This window comes from Alosa pseudoharengus, unplaced genomic scaffold (genome assembly GCF_046254945.1).
Source record: "Alosa pseudoharengus isolate Yale_2024_CS ecotype anadromous, Long Island Sound unplaced genomic scaffold, YU_APseudo_1.1 YU_APseudo_1.1_scf_21, whole genome shotgun sequence".
NCBI classification, from domain to species: Eukaryota; Metazoa; Chordata; class Actinopteri; order Clupeiformes; family Clupeidae; genus Alosa; species Alosa pseudoharengus.
In genome coordinates this window covers 28,275,383-28,294,490 of record NW_027468674.1, presented here as the reverse complement: position 1 = coordinate 28,294,490, position 19,108 = coordinate 28,275,383, and the positions used below count along the sequence as shown (strand labels likewise).

The 19,108-nt window shown below is 44.7% G+C and overlaps 2 protein-coding genes and 1 long non-coding RNA gene across 3 annotated transcripts; all 3 read left to right on the top strand.

Moving 5' to 3' along the window:
- Positions 1 to 509: 509 nt before the first annotated feature.
- On the top strand, positions 510 to 2,115 carry LOC143138563 (uncharacterized). Its single transcript, XR_012990249.1, has 3 exons — positions 510 to 874; positions 1,445 to 1,530; positions 1,962 to 2,115. It is a non-coding gene; the product is annotated as an uncharacterized LOC143138563 (long non-coding RNA).
- Positions 2,116 to 7,319: 5,204 nt separating this feature from the next.
- Positions 7,320 to 13,329, top strand: LOC143138562 (uncharacterized). Its single transcript, XM_076299006.1, has 5 exons — positions 7,320 to 7,370; positions 7,617 to 7,729; positions 9,931 to 11,095; positions 11,296 to 11,434; positions 12,944 to 13,329. The coding sequence occupies exons 1-5, from the start codon at positions 7,350 to 7,352 to the stop codon at positions 13,132 to 13,134; spliced, it is 1,629 nt and encodes a 542-aa protein (XP_076155121.1). The 5' UTR covers positions 7,320 to 7,349; the 3' UTR covers positions 13,135 to 13,329.
- A 3,890-nt stretch (positions 13,330 to 17,219) lies between these two features.
- On the top strand, positions 17,220 to 19,059 carry bhlha15 (basic helix-loop-helix family, member a15). Its single transcript, XM_076298451.1, has 2 exons — positions 17,220 to 17,308; positions 17,957 to 19,059. Exon 2 carries the CDS (start codon positions 18,009 to 18,011, stop codon positions 18,594 to 18,596), a length of 588 nt encoding a protein of 195 aa, XP_076154566.1. The 5' UTR covers positions 17,220 to 17,308; positions 17,957 to 18,008; the 3' UTR covers positions 18,597 to 19,059.
- The last annotated feature ends 49 nt before the right edge of the window (positions 19,060 to 19,108 follow it).

Genomic DNA, 19,108 nt, shown 5'->3' with positions numbered 1-19,108 from the left:
CCTCAGGGGTTTCCCTGGACTGTGACTGGAGATAGGGTGGGGGTGGGATGGGATGAGGGGGGGGGGGGGGCAAGCTTCATAGTTATGGGCATGATGGACAGCTCAGTGGCACCGCTCTGGGACAGGAGCCCAGTTAGTGCCCGCTGCTGTGGCATGGTTATCAAAGAGCCACCAGCCTTTTACAGGCTTTCACCCTGTAAACATTTGCTGTGTCGTCTTTCAGCAACCCTAAGTCGTCTTTCATGCAGGCCAACCCGGCCGTGTTTTACACATGCGTATGTATGTGTGTGTGTGTGTTTGTGTGTATATTGGTGAGAGGAGAGAACTTTCCTCAATATGCCTGACTAATTACATTATGGCATGTTTACGACCAGGTCAGAGGCGGCGTCTAGTCTCTCAACACTCTCATGTCAGATATCAGAGACTGGCTTGGCTGCTGATTTCTCCTTGCTCTGTGTATCTGTACTGTATGTCTACCAGCTTTTCAGAGGAAAATACCATGAAATCATTTAATTGTTTTACTTAAAAAAGGTATTTGGGAAACACATGGCCTGAGTGAGAAGAGGCACCAGGGATAATTTAAAGTCAAATTGACATTTCTTGTATTTCTTGTTCTTTCTTGTATGTTGTCAGATTGGGTACTTGGGGACACTGAGGACCCAAGATGTGTCCAAAAAAACAAACAAATCTGAAGCTAAGATGTACACTTCAGTTTGATTTGACCTGACCGTGAACAGAAGTGTGAAAGGAGAAATTAAAACAGGAAAACAAGCTTGTTTGCCTCTTGACTGATCTTCAAATAACACAAGCAAGCATGTCCTCTGTGCTACTGTTTGGATATCAAGTCCTGAATGTTCCCTGCAGATGAGACAGTGTAAGTTTATTTGCTGTGTATGTGTGTGTGTGTGTGTGTGTGTGTGTCCTTAGCGGTACTATTAAAGCACGTTCATGGCATCTGTTCTCCTCTCACGTCCACGTGAAGAACCAGTTGTCACAAATCCAAGAGAGGACGCTCAGTGTGGGTCAATGTGAAGATTGACCCTCTTGTAAAATGAACGCCTCCTCACCCTCTGGCCCTCTTTTCAAATGTCTGTAAATACCTCCATGCAACTTTCCAACTCAATCCTAATGGGAGGCATGCATAAGAGGAGCACCTCACACTAGATGGCAGCCTTCCATTCTCTCAAGATCTTCTATCACAAATAATCAACGTACATCTTGAATGTGGCCAGCAGTATGTTGTTACATGTCAGATGATTGAGCACTTTAGTGTTTTGATGGGGCAGGTTATCGCGATTAGCAAGTGCGATGTTGTTTGTAGCAATCTGTGTGAGTGGCAGCGATAGAGTATCATGCAGGCCACCGACTGACCGTGCTATTTTTATTTTTAAGTTGTAGTGACACAGCATATAAGCTAATGCATGAAACATCCCTGCCCATGTAGGGCTTACGGCAGGAGCATGATCAACTGCATGCTAATTCAATTTGGTGGACGACACTCTCCCCAGATGGCACCTTGCTGAATAAAATGTATGTATAAAATGTATTGCTTGTTGCTTGTGTTGTGTTGGTTGTACATACTCACACCACACACACACACACACACACACACACACACACACACACATACACACACACACACACACATTTGATATCTTGCTGACTACTTCAAGGGAACAAACCATTAACTCCATCTTCAAGGGAACATTCAGTACCACTGAGGGTTGAGATCCATGCTGTTTACTCATTCTCTCTCTTGATCATTCTATCAATCTGTAAGTCCATTTAGTTTACTTTCTGGGAAAGATAACACTTATGATCAAATATGAATAGATAGAGTGTGTGAGAGAGAGAGAGAGAGAGAGAGATATGCAGGGAGTTTCAGCCTGCAAAACAAACTCTTGACAAGTGATGGCAAGTTGTTCTCACCAAGGATAATTTTGTATTTTTCTTTTTTTCAGCAAATAGAACATCTGGATGGAACGTCTGAATCTCGCTTGAGTCTTGTTCTACTTCCTATGATGTCACATAGGGAGACCGCTGACCCTCTGAGGAGTTTGGCATGGCTAATGACTGCAAACGTCATTCTGCTCATCAACAGCACCATCAGTGGTAACAGCCACAGGTATTCAATGCTACTGAGTCTGTGGGCTGTGATCTGATACAGTTTCTCATAAAGCACTTAGCCTTGCAAAATATTTTTTCTTTGAACCTAACTAAGCTACACAATCCAAATTGTCTGGTATGTATATGCTTCAAACGTAACACATCTACCACTGAATTCAACAGTTGTTCAGAAATGCAACTATTTGCTTATGATCATTTTGTTATTTTTTAATGGTTTCAATCATTTTTAACCTGTGTGACAGGAGGAAACCCTTGCAGGCTTCACCCAAGCAAAACATCTCTGATGGAATTAGGACAAACATCATGTTACAGTCTTCTGCCAGACTGGCAGTATTCTCTGGCATGGGGGCAAGAAATTAGGTTGGTTACATTAGCCTCACTTGGCCTCTCCCTCAGACAGGGGGCTAAAAAAACCTTCCCTTAGCCCTCCAATGAGGCGGCCTCAAAACCATTTGCAGTCTGCTGTCGATTCAGCTTTTTAGCTCTGCTGCTGTTGCAATGTACCTCTGATGGGCAGAAAATATATTGTGTTGACAAAGTAGTTTACTTTCTTCTATTCATTTGCATAGTGAATTCTGCTAATGCAACAACTAGTGGTCATATTAAAGATTACATTTATCGTGACGTCATTAACCTCGAGTGGAAAACTCAATTTAAAAAGTCAGTGCACATTATGTGCAAACTTTAATGTGCTTAAAGTTGCACATTATTTGTTTTCTTTATTGTTGTGGTGCTCCAGTCTTTGCTTGATAAGGGTTGATTGGGAATGGGTGTAAAAACTGGCCTTTGCCTTAGCTGTGCTGTTAGATATGTAATACCCTTATTTTGATTTTATTTTGACAATTATGTCACTTTGGCAGGGAATTGATTGTCCTTTTTGTGTTTACAGAGATATTTCAAAAGACAAGCCTGTCACTTTTTTTTAAAACCCTAACCCTAAACCCCCCACCCCCAGTCCACCCGGCTACTGTACACACTCACCTTCCCAAAAAAGGCTGCCCCAGTTCAGGCAGACGCTTTGCCTAGCATTTTGCTTTCCCAGAGTGCACTGTGGCAGTTAGGCGGGCTGGGGGACGAGCGCTGCAGAGCAGAGGCCGGGCAAGCATGTGTGTCTCCCGGGCCTGCTGGCTGTTGTGCATGCTCAGAATGAGCCCAAAGGCATCCAATTACACAGCTCCCACGGATTGTTTGGTGTCACTTGTCGTCTGTTCCTGGGATATATGATGATTCTGCGCTTCTCGTGTAAAAGGATAGTTTTGCGTTCAGGCTTGGCTTTTTCACTTTGAAGTGTTACAGCTCAATCGGTTGCAACATCGACGCAAAGGCGGGTTTTAATCCTGAGGCTTTCCCCGTTTTTGGTAGCTATCTGATTTGCCCGGGAAGCCACCCCGCGAGAGAGGGCTGCCCACCATGACCTGCACAGGGTCTAGTGGCCCTGGCACTTAAATGACTTCTTGGATGGCCATAGGCTTGGCACTGCAAATGCTGTTAATGTTTTTAATTTAAGACAGAGGGAGAGAGGGAGAAGGAGAGAGAGTGAGAGAGAGAAGGAGTGTGAGAAAGCAAGGGAGAAGAGAGAGAGAGATGAGATCTTGCTATAGTACAGGCAAAAAAAATAAAAAGCATTGTGGGCAGCAAAGATAGGATTCAATCTTTTACCCACTTAGAAAAACAGCAGTTAACTTTGGAATGTAGCAGCTATCACTGTCACTGAAATTTAAGCAAAGAATACTTTTCTCCTTGAAGGCTAGGGTTTCACAACTCTGTTACTGAGGAGGATTGAGGCCAAGCGGTTAAATTTGGAAAAAGTCTCAAAACTCTGCAAGCAACAGTAATGTCAAAAAGATTAATGACCATACAAAGTATTTGCAAGACATTCCTAAATTATTTTAGTTTAAGCGTGAATATTAATAGAAGCCTAGGAATAACCTGCTGCTGCAAATAGGTCTGAGGTGAGTCTCTCGTAACTTATCAGTTATCAGTTAACATTATCAGTTATCAGTTAACATTATCAGTTAACCTCATCTGTTGACTTTTTTATCACTATTTGAATTTTGAGAATTGTCGAATTGTTGAATCACACAAAAGTCCAAAGCAGCTCTATAATAATATATAATCAACTTGGGGTTTGGTTTACACTTGCATGTTGCTAGTAGGCTACTCAGTCAGGTATTTCCACCAGCATTGTAGAGAAATCCTTATTTACAAAGTCTGTAATTAACACTGGACCTGGATTAATTTGATTAGAATCCCCTTTTAGAGTAAATTCATCTTTTAGTTCAGTGTTTTCTTATTGTGGCCTTGTAGGGCAGGGTCCACGTTTCTTGAGCTGACTATACAGTGTGTATAATGCTGCTAAGTGCAGTGGAAAAAAAAGTCTCAGATGTTTCTCCATTCATCTTGGGTGCCTCGCAGGGACTGACAGTCGCTCCTGGCCTGCGCCCCCAGCCCCACACCGAACAAGGAAGGGTCTTGTCTTCGGATAGTCCCAGTAAAGCAACCCAGCCCCTCCCTCTCTCCCTCCCTCTCTCTCTCTCTCCCTCCTTCCCCTCTCTCTTCTCTCCTCTCTTCTCCGCTCTCGTCCATGCTCCGCCTGCCCTGCGTGTGAGTGAACTACCATCTGGCCCCGTCCTCCATCCTCCTGCACCGCTGCAGACTCAGAGCTCCCCTTCCTCCTTACTCTACACCAGGGGTCTCCAACAGGTAGCTAGCGAGCTACCAGTAGCTCCGCACCTGTTTCTAAGTAGCTCTCCAAAAGGTTTGAGGAAGATGTTTATAACTCTGATAACCCCGTCACTTGGGGAAACGTTAAAATTTCAATGAAATACAATTTATTGTATCAATTCATAGTCTACAAAGAGAGAAGGTAAATGAGTTGAAAGGAACCTTTAAAAAGCATACAAATCTTATTCAGGGGTTTTGGGTGGAGATCAGCTATGTGAATACATGCCATGGTACTACTAACATAAAAGCTCCCGGCCATGTCCATTTTGTCAAAGTAGCTATCAGAGGAAAAAAGGTTGGCGACCCCTGCTCTACACTCAGCAGGGTGACAGGGTGAGGTGTGTGTGTGTGTGTGAGAAAGAGAGAGTGTGTGTGTGAGAGAGAGAGAGAAAGAGAGAGAGAGAGAGAGAGCGGTGCATGTAGGACAGAGTTAGGCAGTTTTCCATTGGCCTTACCTATTCAGAAAATAATCTTGACATTTTGGATGCACCTGAACAGTCTGAAGAACTCTCTCCATTTTGAGGTACTAAAAACCCAGCAGCTGAAACCTGAAAAGAGTCCTCTTAGCCAGCTGGTACATAAGCCACCTAACTCAATAACAACAATTAATACACATCAATCTGTTTCCCAAACATCAATCAGAGGCAACAAAATAATGAATCAAGCAAAAGAAGAATATTTAGAGCATTAGACAAACCAAATTGCCAGCCAAAGTAGAATGAATTCCTATCTGATCCTAAAAAGCGAATATGAATTGCCGTATCTCATCTCAGAGCCTGTCCATCCTGTTATTACTCTGGTTCTTTACTGCTGTTAATTCTAGATCCTTTATGTCCACCTCCTATGTTCCTGTATGTTATGTTGTATGTAACAATAGATTTAGCAACACTGTTCCCATACAGTCATGCTAATAAAGAGAGAGAGAGAGAGTGTGTGTGAGTGAGTGAGTGAGTGAGTGAGTGAGTCTGTGTGTGTGTGTGTGTGTGTGTGTGTGTGTGTGTGTGTGTGTGTGTGTGTGTGTGTGTGTGTGTGTGTGTGTGTGTGTGTGTGTGTGCGTGTGTGTGTGTGTGTGTACGTGTGTGTGTGTATGTGTGTGTGTGTGTGTGTGTGTGTGTCTGTATGTTTGTTTTTCCCTGGCAACAATATCCTGATGCTGCCTGAGTGTGTTGAGAAGGACTACTCCAGCATCAGTGATTTTGTTGCTGGTGAAGAACACAGGCAACTAATGGGATTTTGTCATGAAGCAGAGTTATACAAACACACAGACACAATGAAAAGCATTCAACTGCGGAAAAGCATCAAACTTGAACGCTCTTTGCCACTATGTTACATAGACACACATGTTGGTCAGTAAAAATAAAAACTGATTAGATCTGGTTTGTGGTGATTGTTCCTTTTTCCTTGATCATCAGACGACTTTGGATCCCCACCTTAAGAAATAAAGTGCCCATCTATGTTCCTTTCATCATATAGGTTCTTAACACACGTCTCTGGGACCTTTTCCATGCAATAGCACACACTGTCACATATTAAAGTTAGGACACCCCAAAGAGGAGTTTCCATTTAGTGTGATACCACATCCCAGTGATGGTTTTAAACAATCAATAAAACAGAGAAAGTGGTCAACCAGAATATTGTTGATAAGAGACATTTAACACAGTCTGTAGTAAGTTGTTTTGACTAGAATCCTTTCCATGTGTTGTACTATTTTGTATTGACAGTTCTCCAGAGAAGAAAATAATTGCAGCTGAGTAAAATGACCACTGGAGGGCAGGGCAGTACTTACATGGAAGCGTTACTGGCCGGCAGACCTGGGAACAGTGTCTCAGTTGGCCCTGCATGATAACATGACACAGAGACAATATCATAGTTCATCATAGTTAGATCAAGTTTATTAGCATCTCTGATTCTAATCAATCATATATAATGTCATGCAAATAATGCTGGTGATTGGAATGATTAATGATGATTAGGATAATGATGATGGTGATGATTATATTGATAACACTGCTGACTTGTTAAATAGGTTTTGAAAACCTTGCCAGATGTTGAACCTTACCAGTCAGATGCATGAGAAGTGTTCTGTTTTGTTGAATTAAAGTACAAGACAAGTAAAACTAAGCCAGCCAATGTATGGCTTTGGTGATATACTGCATATTGCACGTGATAACAAGGTCGTCCTAATAGCTCGCATCCTTGTGCATGCAGCACACTCGGACTGCAGCCGGTAAGAGCCTGCCCCTTCTCCAGTGCTGTGGAGAGTGCACTCAGTACCCTCTGCCAACCAGCTATAGGCAGCCTTCGCCAGAGCTGCCGGGAAAGGAAAGAAAAACCTCTGTCATATTATACAAGCTATCGATCAGCGCCTGTCTGCATAGCCCATCCCTCCCTCCCTCGGCACTCGTCCTTTTCCCCTTCATGCGCCTCCGTCCATTATTGAGCTTGGAGCAGCCACAGCAGAGCGCAGGGCCTGCCAGCGAGAGGATGGGGACTACAGCATGGGACCATCACAACACAAGGTGAGAGAGAGAGAGAAACAGAGACAGAAACAAAGAGAAAGAGAGAGAAACTCAGTTACACACACAACACTCCACAAATCAGTGATGCTAGTTCAGGATGGTTGTTTTGGTAATATTGATGCTGTGAATCACTCGTGCATCAATACTATACTATACTGTGTACTGCAGGGTTTTGGGAGTGGATTGTGTCTTATGAACCATCTGCAGTGTGTGAGCTCTGTGCATGTGGTGTGCTGGTCCTCCCAGATGAGCGTTTGTGATGACCTGGATGCGTCTGAGTGCCGGACAGCCTCTCTGCCCGGCGGTGGACTTCCTGGGGGTGTGGTCGGGATGGAGCAGGCCTATCCGCTGAGAGTGTGGTAAGCCTCTCTTCCCTGCTCTCTGATTTCACTGTGCCTCCCAAGGTAACCCGACCAATCAAGGTCCCTCAGGCTTTTCCTGCTCTCTCCACAATGCACAGGCTGCACTAACACTTAGCCTCATCTCAGGGTTTATCTGCGTTCATTGTTACAGGCTTGGGAGTAGACTGATTTATTTGTGACTGTCTGGGAGTTGATGGTTTTTTGTTGATAATGGGGATTACAGATCAAACATGTGTGTGTGTGTGTGTGGTTACAGGATGTGGGAGTCCACCCTGTGTGAGGCCTAGTCCACACGTACCAAACCCATCTTTTTTTCCTCCGTCTTTCCTGGAACCGTATCAAGAATATTTGCGTTGTTTGGTCGGAACGATGACTGAAATGTGCAGCCACCATCCATTCAAAAAATCACAACAAATCACTCAGCCTACCCAGAAATCCTTGCTGCATCTAGTATAAAGAAAGATACTCTGGCGAAACAGTATGACGACAAAGAAAGATGGTAATTTGATTTAGCCGATTTTATTTGATAGTTTGATTCTTAATGGTGAAGTTCTAAAAAAAAAGGAGGCAGGGCGGGGGTAACACGGGCCCCGGGAGGTCACGGGCCCTGGTGCGACTGCACTTGCTGCACCTACTATAGTTACGCCACTGCCACCAAGTCATAAGCTATCGGCGCTGCGCAGCACCAGTTGTGATATTTATCCTACGGAGTGTAATCGTAGGTAATGTCATGTATGAAAACTAGTATTGTTTGGCAATACTATAAGTGCAAGTCCAGGGCAGCTGAGGTGTGGCGATGACATCATCGATACGCAAGTAGGATGTGCGGTTTCGCTGTCCAAACGAATTCAAAAGGGCTACGGTTTCAGATTTTTCCACTCTGGGACCAGGTTTCAAAAAAGTGCGGTTTCGGGCAGTGCGTTTACAGGATTCGTTTGGACGCTCGGCCAAGACAAAGCAAAACCTCTGCGTTTAACCCAAAAAGCGTCTCCGTGTGGAGTTAAGGAGGGGCGTTGCCTCCTCCCCAACCTGTCAGACAGTGAGGTGTTAATCCCAGTGGAAAAGGGACAGCAGATTAGGCATGTTATCTCACAGCTAGAGACCCCTGCTTTGCCCAGATGGTGAGTGTTTCTGAAGGGCTTCTTTCCCTACAACCACTGGATATATACTGATTATCATAGTCAACCCATGTTCAGGTCACATTTTATTCAGGGAAAACTGGAGCAGGCTTAAGAGGTTAGATTAATCTAGTCTAGACTGTGTGTGTGTGTGTGTGTGGGCGTGTGTGTGTGTGTGTGTGTGTGCGAGAGAGAGACAGAGAGAGTTCATGTGTGTGTGTGTTTGTGTGAGAGAGAGCGTTATGTGTATGAAAGAGAGATAGAGACAGATAAAGAGAGGAGAAGAGAGAGAGTCTCCCTGAACTCGTCATTCATTGAGTCAGCTACTCTCTTCCTTCCACTGACTCACTCATTTGAGGGTTGCCAGGCAATGGCGGAGGGGAAAATGTTTCCTATTGCGTATCTGCTGATGCTGGTGGCTAATATTTATTCAGGCCAAATGGTGAGAGGCCAAGAGAAAATAATAGATACATTCTCAAATGATTGCATCAAAGCTAAATTGTCTGAAAGAGAAAAGAGCTGAGTAGTGTTCTTTGCACTTTGTTTTTCAAAACTGTTTGGGTGAAGGGGAGGATAAAGGCCATCACCTCTAGCAAGTTCCAATCACCAACTCCTGTTTGAGTGACTGGTTACTATGGTTTTCATCATGTCAGGGATTTATAGGGCATGCATGACTGCCACATAGAAACATGGAAAGATGGCAGGACTAAAAAACATTGTTCAGGAAGAAGAAACTGCTACACCAGGGTTCAGTTAGGTTCTCTTAGATAACATTAATTGGCTGGATTAGCAAGAAGTCTTTATGCTAGTCGGTGTTGACAGTAATGGTTTGTTCTTGTCAAATAATGCAATGAGTGATGCTGTTCCTGGAGACCCAAGATATCTGGCACAATCCATTAGTTCAATAAACAAACCATGAAAAAGATTAGTTAATGTTCCATTTCCATGTTTCAAGATTCTAAATACAATGACAATCAGTGTATTGTATTGGTATTACTGGTTTACACATACATTCAGGGAAGTTACCCTTTATATAAAGCTTTCATGTAAATAAACAATGTTCATTACTATTATTATCAGGTGTAATAGACATCAGTGGAGATGGCTACAACAGGAGAGGAGAGCTTATGTCCATCTTCAAGATCTCAGGCGGGCCTGGGTTACCCCTGACCTGCACAAGAGCCTGAGCTGTACATGGCACCCAGCGTCCATCCCCGCACCTCACTTGGGCCTGTGTGGTCATGATTGGGTCAGAGGAGAGGTCATGATGTCCCCAGACGCTGTGGTACTGCCTTTGGAGGGTATGGTGGAGGCCACCTGGCTGAACTGCCACAGATGCGAGGTCCATAAGAATTTAAACTCTCCACCAAATTACATGGATTTAAACCAAATCTGGCAACCTTCTTTGAGATGTGAGTCACTTGGAGCACATAAGGATGATCATAGAATAGAAAATAGACTTATTAGTTACTTCACCAGAGCAAATAGCATTCCTATCTTATTCTTCAAAGTTCAGCCTAATGTCTACTTTACATGTGCCAAGGCTTCTGTGTGCAGAGTTCCAGCTCCTTATTCTCCAGGCCACTGTGTACACAGTGTATGCACCTCAGACCATTGTGGTGCACTGCACATTGCCAGACATCCAAAGAACAGAGCTGAATCTAGTTATCCTTGGGAAGAAACATTTCAAGATTACAACCACAATGACTGCTTGTTAAGGACAACAGTCGACCATCCTTGTCATCCAACGGCGACTTTATCCACGAAATCCCCCCCTGACTGTATCATCACACCTCATGATGCCTTCCTGAGGGTGCTGCCAACGGTTTCGCTTCCAGAAAGCTCTATCCTTTGGCATAGTTCTAGTGCAGAATGGACGACAATCGACAGCGACCCTCCCTTGGAGGTTGGGGCCGAATTAGATGCGGACACCTTTGGTGAACAGATCAGCCAATGTGCAGACAACGGCACGTCCAGCAGTGACATCTCAGAGACTGAAGACTCAGACAGCGATGACGCGGGCACAGACACATCTGATACCTCCTGTCAGCATGAATTCTCTGATGGGCATGAATCACTGAGCGAGCGGACAGGATATTGGTGCCCGCTGTCCATCCTCAAGAGGTCTCGGGGAGCGGCACACCTGCATGCCGTACCGTCTGCCTCATCAGAGGAGCACAATGCAGCTCGTCTGAGGAAGAGAGTATCCTTCTTCGAGGAGGTCACTGTCTTCATTTTTGACAAGGTAACTTAAAAAAGTCGCTTTCCAACAAACCAAATAACATCCTTCCACGATGATTTGTCAAGCACAGCCATCATTTTGCCATGCTTTATCCTACTGTAAACACCACTAGCCTAAAACACTTCTTTTCATTCTCATTGCGTTCTAATGCACACCACCCTTGTATTATTTTCTGTTGTAAGCACTGTGTGTCACCTTTACAGGAGGCACCTACCCAGGACTTAACAACTCCATGTAGCTCAGTGGACATTCAGAGCCAAAAGTCGCAAGGCATTCTGACTATGTCCACCAGTGGACATGCTGGTCACTTCTCAGCAGAGGAGATCCACTGTGATGAAGATGGTGAGTGGGTTCCTCTGTCTAGAACCCCCAAACAGACCTAGACACAGTAAAATCTCAATGCATACAGTGCATCATAAGACTACAATGTGTTGCTGCATATCATATAGAGATTGTAGTACTCTGCAGAGAGTAGTGCTCTCAGCTGAACGTACTATAAGAACTCAACTCCCTGCTCTACAAGATATCTATTCCAAAAGAGTACTCCTAAGAGCCCAAAAGATTCTGAAGGACTCTTCTCATCCTAACAATGGATTATTCATACCGCTGAAATCAAGAAGACGCCTATGTAGTCACAAAGCCAAAACTTTGCACACATTCACTCCTCAGCACTCTCAAACATTTCCCAACTCTGAACTCACACTATACTGACTTTGCACTCATTCACTCCTCAGCACTCATGACCCCCCCCCCCCCCAACACACACACACACACTTACATGACTTTTAGCACTTTTACATCCCTCTCCCTATGCTACAGACCTTTTATTTATTTTCTTATTTCATCACACGTCAAAAAACACACACACACACACACACACACACACATATCTGACTTTCTCCAACTTTTGCACATCTCCATAGAACTTTTTATTTATTATTTTTGATTACTCCTCCATCTATCTACCCATGTACTTGATTGCCTAGCCTTTCTGCCCCCCCACCCCCATCCCCAACACACACACACAAAACACACACACTAACATCATCACTGTCATCACCTCACATACATACATCACACTGCTTGCTACAGTAAGCCTCCTCTACATACTTGCTGCACACTGCCCCCCCCCCCTACATACACAGCACATTGTCTTCAGGATCTTCTTCAACACACATCCTCTACATACTTACAGCACACTGCCCCCACCTACCCACACACACACTACACACACACACACACACAGTCACTGCTCCACTCCCCTCCCGCCCACACACACATCTTCACTGTCATCACTCACATACATCATACATACAGTACTCTGCTTGCAATAGTAAGTCCCTTCACCATACTTGCAGTACACTGCCCCCCCCCCTCCCCTACATACACAGCACATTATTTCAGGAAGCTTCTCCAACACACATCCCCAACATACTTACAGCACACTGCCCCCCCCCCAATACACAGCACACTATCCCATCTCCCTTGTCATCCCCCCAACACACACACCAAGACCCCTGGCAGTTGGGTTAGCCCTTTGAGCCGTGGATCTGCCCAAGGTTTCTTCCTTGGTAAGGGAGTTTTTCCTTGCCCCTGTTGCTCTTGGGTGCTCCTTGTTGGTGCCCCCCCCCAATCCCAATCCTCCCCCACCTTTCTTATGCAGCCCTTGCCACTTAATCTACTAAAACCCTCTTCTACTGCACTTTTTACCCCCCCCCGCCATAAATGCACAAATAGGCTGACACCAGACATAATTTCACTGCATTTCTTACATCCAGTAACTATATGCATGTGACAATAAACTTCCTTGTATCCTTGTATCATTAATACACTTTGTTTATCTTACCCCAGATTTGGAGTGGGAAGATGACTTCTGCACAGCATTGCCCTCGTTCCCTGTTCTGATGGAGGCCAATCGGTCCTCTTGGTCTCACATCTCGGACACATCGGAGCATCCACGCGGCTCCGCCTGCTTTCGTCACGACTGGGTGAACTGCTCCACCTACACCTTCACCCACATCACAGACTCGGACTTGGAGTGACGAGAAAAAATTAGCAGCACTCACTCTTTGGCATTCCAGTTTCTTCATCATATGTAGAAGAGAAGCTGTTAATGCAATTAGCAATGAAGTTTTTTTTTCTACAGATATTAAAATGCCATTTTTCTTTATAGCAGTAATGTATTAACTCCCTAGTAGGATGAGATGAGGGCATTAAAGTTATTTTACAACAATGTGCCAGTTGTATATGTATTGTCTATGCAAATGTTTTTAGACTATTAGTAATGAACAATAAGAACTCCAGGAGTGAAAGCCATGGCAAGTGTTCATTTGAAGTAATACAATTTAGAAATGTTGCATTTTCATTGATTTCCAACACACTGGGTACTGATTTAGTGCCAAGGGAGCACTCAGTTCATTTAAAACTGATATTTAAAAAGGGTCCTGCTCCTACCTGTGATGGTACATTGTGCAATACCAGGCAATTCAGGCACACATTAGCAATGTCAGAGACTACAGTACACACTCCATACTGCGAGTCAGTGTGACATCAAAATGAGTTTGAAGACATTAACAGACATTAAGAGATCTGACTTCTATATAGGTAAGTAAGGTAGAGATAGAGTGTGTTTGGGAGAGAGCAATGCTGAGGTAGAGTGTGTATGTGTGTGTGTGTAAGAGAGAGCGATGCTGAGAGTGTGTATATGTGTGTGTGAGAGAGAGAGAGCGATGCTGAGAGTGTGTATTGTGTGTGTGTGTGTGTGTGTGTGTAAGAGAGAGCAAGAGAGCGATGCTGAGAGTGTGTATTGTGTGTGTGTGTGTGTGTGTGTGTAAGAGAGAAAGCGAGAGAGCGATGCTGAGAGTGTGTGTGCCTGTGTGTCAAACTGTGCCATGCTGGCACTCGGCCCTGATTGCGTTTGTCAAAGGGCAGCTCTGTTGTCATGATGACACAAGAGCCTGCGCTTGTTTTTCACCTCATCCGGTCAGGCTTAGGTCTCATGGAAAAAGTGACTGATACCCCCCCTCACACACACTTCCCCTCGATGGCCACTCTCTCTCTCTTTTATGACTGCACATGAGTCAGCCAGCCGGCTGAGGTCCCCTTCCCCCTGCCTACCTGTCTGGACCTTACTCAGCAGTAGCCCAGAGCGGCGTGACATCAGAGGCTGGGGGGACAGGTGCATGTTGGGTACTAAAAGCCACTCACGGGCGAGTGGGCCGTGACGTCACGGTGCGCCTGGGGCCGCCCGAGCGGAAGGACACGTTCACCTGTTGACTTGCTCGCTTGCATGCATGCGCTCTCCCGTTGTCTTGGGAGCAAGGGGCCGGGATTAGCTGCTGCTTCCTGGAGCTTGTTGACAGTGGGGTGGGGTGGGGGGGGGAATTGCACGCTGAAAACAGATGACCACATTCCCTCGCAAGAGGCAAACAACTTCTGTCATTTGCAACTCTCATTACCCCTACCCTGTTATTTTTTGTCCCTGAACAATTCAAGATAGTTTCTTCCAGGTGAAAGATGGCAGTAAGCTATTTTAGCTGCTAAACAACACATTTTTCTCTAGGAACCACTGGATTGATAATGCAGACTAGACTTTAGAACACTCTAGGTAAGAGGTTCTAGAGTTTAGAACACTGTAGGTAAGAAGTTCTAGACTTTAGAACACTGTAGGTAACAAGTTTACCTACAGAGTTTAGAGCACTGTTGTTCTAGAGTTTAGAATTGTAAGTTGTGAGAGAAACTAAGTGATTGACAGGCGACTAGGGCAAGTGCAGAGGAGAGGCCTTATGTTTGTTCATCTGTTTAAAGGTGTGGCCTTGGGTCCAGCTGTGGCAAATATTTGTATATCTGCCCAGAATATGACCAAAATGTTAAGATTAACCTCCAACTGTTCTGTTTAAGATTAAAAGATAGGCCATAGGATGTCATACAAAAGATGTCTGCACTATGCCAGGATTCTACAATGAATGAGCCTTAATATAAATGGTAAAAAACTAAATATATGTTTTCACTAGAGTGCAATCTCTAGACAGAACAGGTGTACTGCAAAGGACTTCCTATATCACTTTACTCCTTGTTTGAAGACTGGAACTGTCACATGCAAATACTGTAAGACAACTATCCTCAGTCCATGGGCATTTTACATGCAAATGTGTAGTAGTAGATGACTAAAGGAATGCACACGTATAGTGTGTGTCATTTAAGTGATAGTGTGTGTGCGTGTGTGTGTGTGTGTGGGGTGTATTTATGAGAGTTTTTTCCCCTTCTAATGTATGCATTGTGAGTGTGTATCTGCTCACGTGTCTATTTGTTCATTTGTCTGCATCCATTGTAGTCCATATTCTGGAGAGCATCCAGGTAGCAGTAATCTTATCAGTACCTGAAAAGAGTACGCTCCTTGGCTTGCAGGCAGACCCCCAGTCAGGGGCAACAAATGGAAAAATAGGGGAAAGCGAGAGGGGAAAAAAACACACGCGCGCAAATGTTTCCACAGTCTCAGCAGTGGCACGCTAGTGTGCCTGGGGTTGTTTAAACATCAGAGACCACAGCACTTGATCTGTGCCTCACCCAATGAAGCAGACCTGTGAAGCAAACCAAGGACATCAGTGGTGTGTGTTCCTCTCTCTCTATCTGTATGTGTGTGTGTGTGTGTGTCAGATATGTAAGCTACCTTGGGAGTAACACAGGTGTTAGTGTAAACTCCTAGCAAGACAGACTCTAAAGCTAGCAACTGCATAATGACAGCCCTGCCAATTCCATGTCTGATCTCATTAACCTTTAAAGCAACACCAAAGAGTTTTTTGTACCTTAAAATAATGTTTCCAAAATCGTTTCAGTGGTTCATCAACTCGTAACAGGGTGAACGGCACTTTCTGCATTCGCTTCGCGGCCCTCTATCGGCTATTACCGCACTATGTAAGTTTGCTGCATCGGGTAGCGGATCTGTAGTTCGATGGAATGAGACATGAGAAACTACAAATTTAACTTGCATCTGATGTCGCAATACATCGTACTTTCATAAACTCATGCAACTTATTCTATCTTGTCTGTGGACATGGTTATTTGCAAAGCCGGTGCTGGATAAACAAATAGTGCGTGCGACAGATGAAAAGTTCTTTGGTGTTGCTTTAATATGTGGAGGTCTGTGCATGTGTTTTCTAGCTGTAAAGGCCATTCAATGGGAAATTGGAATGGGAATCTTTTAGTGTCTGAAAGAATGGAAAATGGAGATTCCAAACTTCTCTGTGCGCCTGTGAAACTTGCCAACAAGGACCTACAAAATGTATTTAAGGGCACAACTTTCAAATGATGGACGGGCATCTTTCCCAACAAATTGCTCATTAGTAGGCTATATAGAAACTAGGCCTACTTGTCTTTGAGCTTCTTGTCATGTATCCTGAAGGCTTTCATTCAGTGTCATGACAGCAGCTTTAACGAGACAAATTGGCATCATGACCAGAAAGTTGTGTCACCTTACATGTTATGCTTATCTTTTCAGTGCTCACTCATTGAATATTTGTTTTAAAAGAAATATGTACCCTACAGTTTATAGGCTAATTCAACTATGGAAATTACTAATGTAGTTTGACGGAAGTTACCAGTTCACGCAGCAAATATCAAATATCTAAGGACAAATATTTAGAAACGTTTTCCCTCGTAATTCATCTCGATGAAAAGCTTACATTTTACCACCATGATGACTGATGTTATCACGATTGAGACTGTTTACAATGAACAATTGTTTTTGTACGATAAGGCGGCAACGCGGCTTTGTATTACTGACAAAACATGACTACGTTATCCAGCCCTATTTGGTTTCACGGACACGTCCTGCAGTTACCTTGTAGTATTCGTTAACTTCATGGTTTAATCTACATACTGCCAGCGTACTGCCAGTTGCCATGCTTGCCTGATTTTCTGCCTGTCAGTGCCATAGTCTGTGCGCACTGACTGCCTGAACTCTGGTTTCGATATCTGCGCAACTCTCTTACGCACAAGTGAGTTCAGTTGAATCTCCATCTCATTGGCTAAGCAAATGCTACGTGTACATCAAGCAGCAACAGGTAGCCGCATGTGTAACAGTTAACATTTCATTCTGGGAATGTCTCGTCTTGTGCTCCGCGCACATAAAACTTTTAAAATTATAAACAGTCATCACATTCCCTTGGCTTCTCATCTCTTCTCATCTCTGATCTGTAAACACGCATATTTTATAAGGTAAGGTGATTTTCAATGTTCTTTTTCTTTAAACGTTTTCTTCTATTTCCAGGTTTTATACAATATCTTTGTTGATGTGTGTATATTATGGTCCTATTACTTTCATTCAAATCATCTTTGGTCACAACGTAAACCTGCTCACGTTTTTGTCTAAAATCATCTCCGTCCAATAGCTATAATAGATTTAGGCAAAACATTTTGGTTTACAGTAGTTTAGTTGCTTATTATAAACCGAGTGCCTTAACCTGTTTTTGGTAGGGGTTAACCTTGAACATGTTATCATGCCCCGTGTGTAGTTAGATTAGGAAGCCCTGTACTAGCGCTTGCTCCCCATCAACTGCGATAACAGTGTCCAGCCAGCGCGTCAGGTGCAGAGACACTGTAATTTGTAAGATGCCATACAGACAGGAAAATTGTAACCATAATATTACCACGTAGTCCATTTCATAATTGCAATGAAAGTTGCTTCTCCATCTAAACACTAAACTGGTTCAAGTAGATTATAACACCTAGATTGTTTAAGAATCTTATTGGAGAATGATTTGTTTTAGCCACTGTCAGAGAAACTTTAAATGGTTAATGCTGACTTGAAAATGTGAACTTGAAATCGTAGGTCTTAATTGTTTCTTTGATTGGCCCTTTCTCTAGTGTGGCCCTTCTCTCAGAATCTTGAGCTTACCGGTGCGGGTGGGTCTGCAGGATGAAGTCCAAAGGGAAGGGGGTCAAGCGCAGCAGCCAGCAGGCCTGGAGTGAGTCTGACCCGGACCTCCACCTGGAGACAGAACCCGGGTCCAGTGAGCAGGAGGGCTCCGAAGCGTCTGTTCAGCTGAGGGGCTCCTGGCGGGCCCGCCGGGTGCAACAGCGCAGGGCCAACGACAGCGAGGGCCTGGGCGGTGGCCGAGGGGTCAGCAGGCGCCGGCGGCCACACGGCGGCGCCAGGGAGCGCAACGTGCGGCGACTGGAGAGTAACGAGCGGGAGCGCCAGCGCATGCACAAGCTCAACAACGCCTTCCAGGCGCTGCGCGAGGCCATTCCCCACGTGCGCACCGACAAGAAGCTCTCCAAGATCGAGACGCTCACGCTGGCCAAGAACTACATCAAGGCCCTGACCACCATCATCTTGGGCATGTCGGGCGGCTGCCGCTCCGGCACCGAGGGCCCGGACGAGGCCAGCATGAGCGAGGCCTCGCGTCTCCTGGAGTGCTGTCAGAGGCATCTGGAGGAGGACGACGAGGAGAGCCTCTCTAAGTACCTGACTCAGATCCACAGCTTCACCCAGGGCAGCTAGCAGCAGCGCTGAGGGGGAGGGGGAGGAGGAGGTGGGGCTGCCGTGGGCAGAGAAGACTGGGATGCTTCAGAAATGGACTGGACAAATGAAAAGGACAGTGTCTGGTCACTAGCTGAACTGCGGTGGCCAAGAAGTGCACCACTCCACCCCCAACCCTCTCAAGCTAAAGTCTCGTTAGACTTTTTTGATCAAGAACTTTTTAAGTCTTGACAAGAGGCAAAAAAATCTTTTAAAAAAAACCCCAGCCAGCTCCCTGGTGAACTGACCTGAGTCAAGCGATGCAGGAGGACAGGCCCAAAGATCCAAACAGGTCCTAAGTAACCACTAAGATTGGTCCATGATGTGCTGTATTGTTAAAACTTCACTCTCACACCCTAAAATATATTATACTTTAGCAAACACATGCACTGTAGAAACCGGATAGACAGACTCAATAATTATTGACAATATATCATGTACTGTGGAGGATTCACCCTGAATGTTAACTGATCATAAAGGACACAACAGAACAC

Excerpts from the sequence above, each read along its gene's own strand:
- LOC143138562 (XM_076299006.1), top strand. The coding sequence starts at position 7,350 with ATGGGACCATCACAACACAAG. Across the intron at positions 7,371-7,616 it reads TGGGACCATCACAACACAAG|ATGAGCGTTTGTGATGACCT; the intron begins GTGAGAGAGAGA and ends TGGTCCTCCCAG. Across the intron at positions 11,096-11,295 it reads CTGTCTTCATTTTTGACAAG|GAGGCACCTACCCAGGACTT; the intron begins GTAACTTAAAAA and ends TCACCTTTACAG.
- bhlha15 (XM_076298451.1), top strand. The coding sequence starts at position 18,009 with ATGAAGTCCAAAGGGAAGGGGGTCAAGCGCAGCAGCCAGCAGGCCTGG.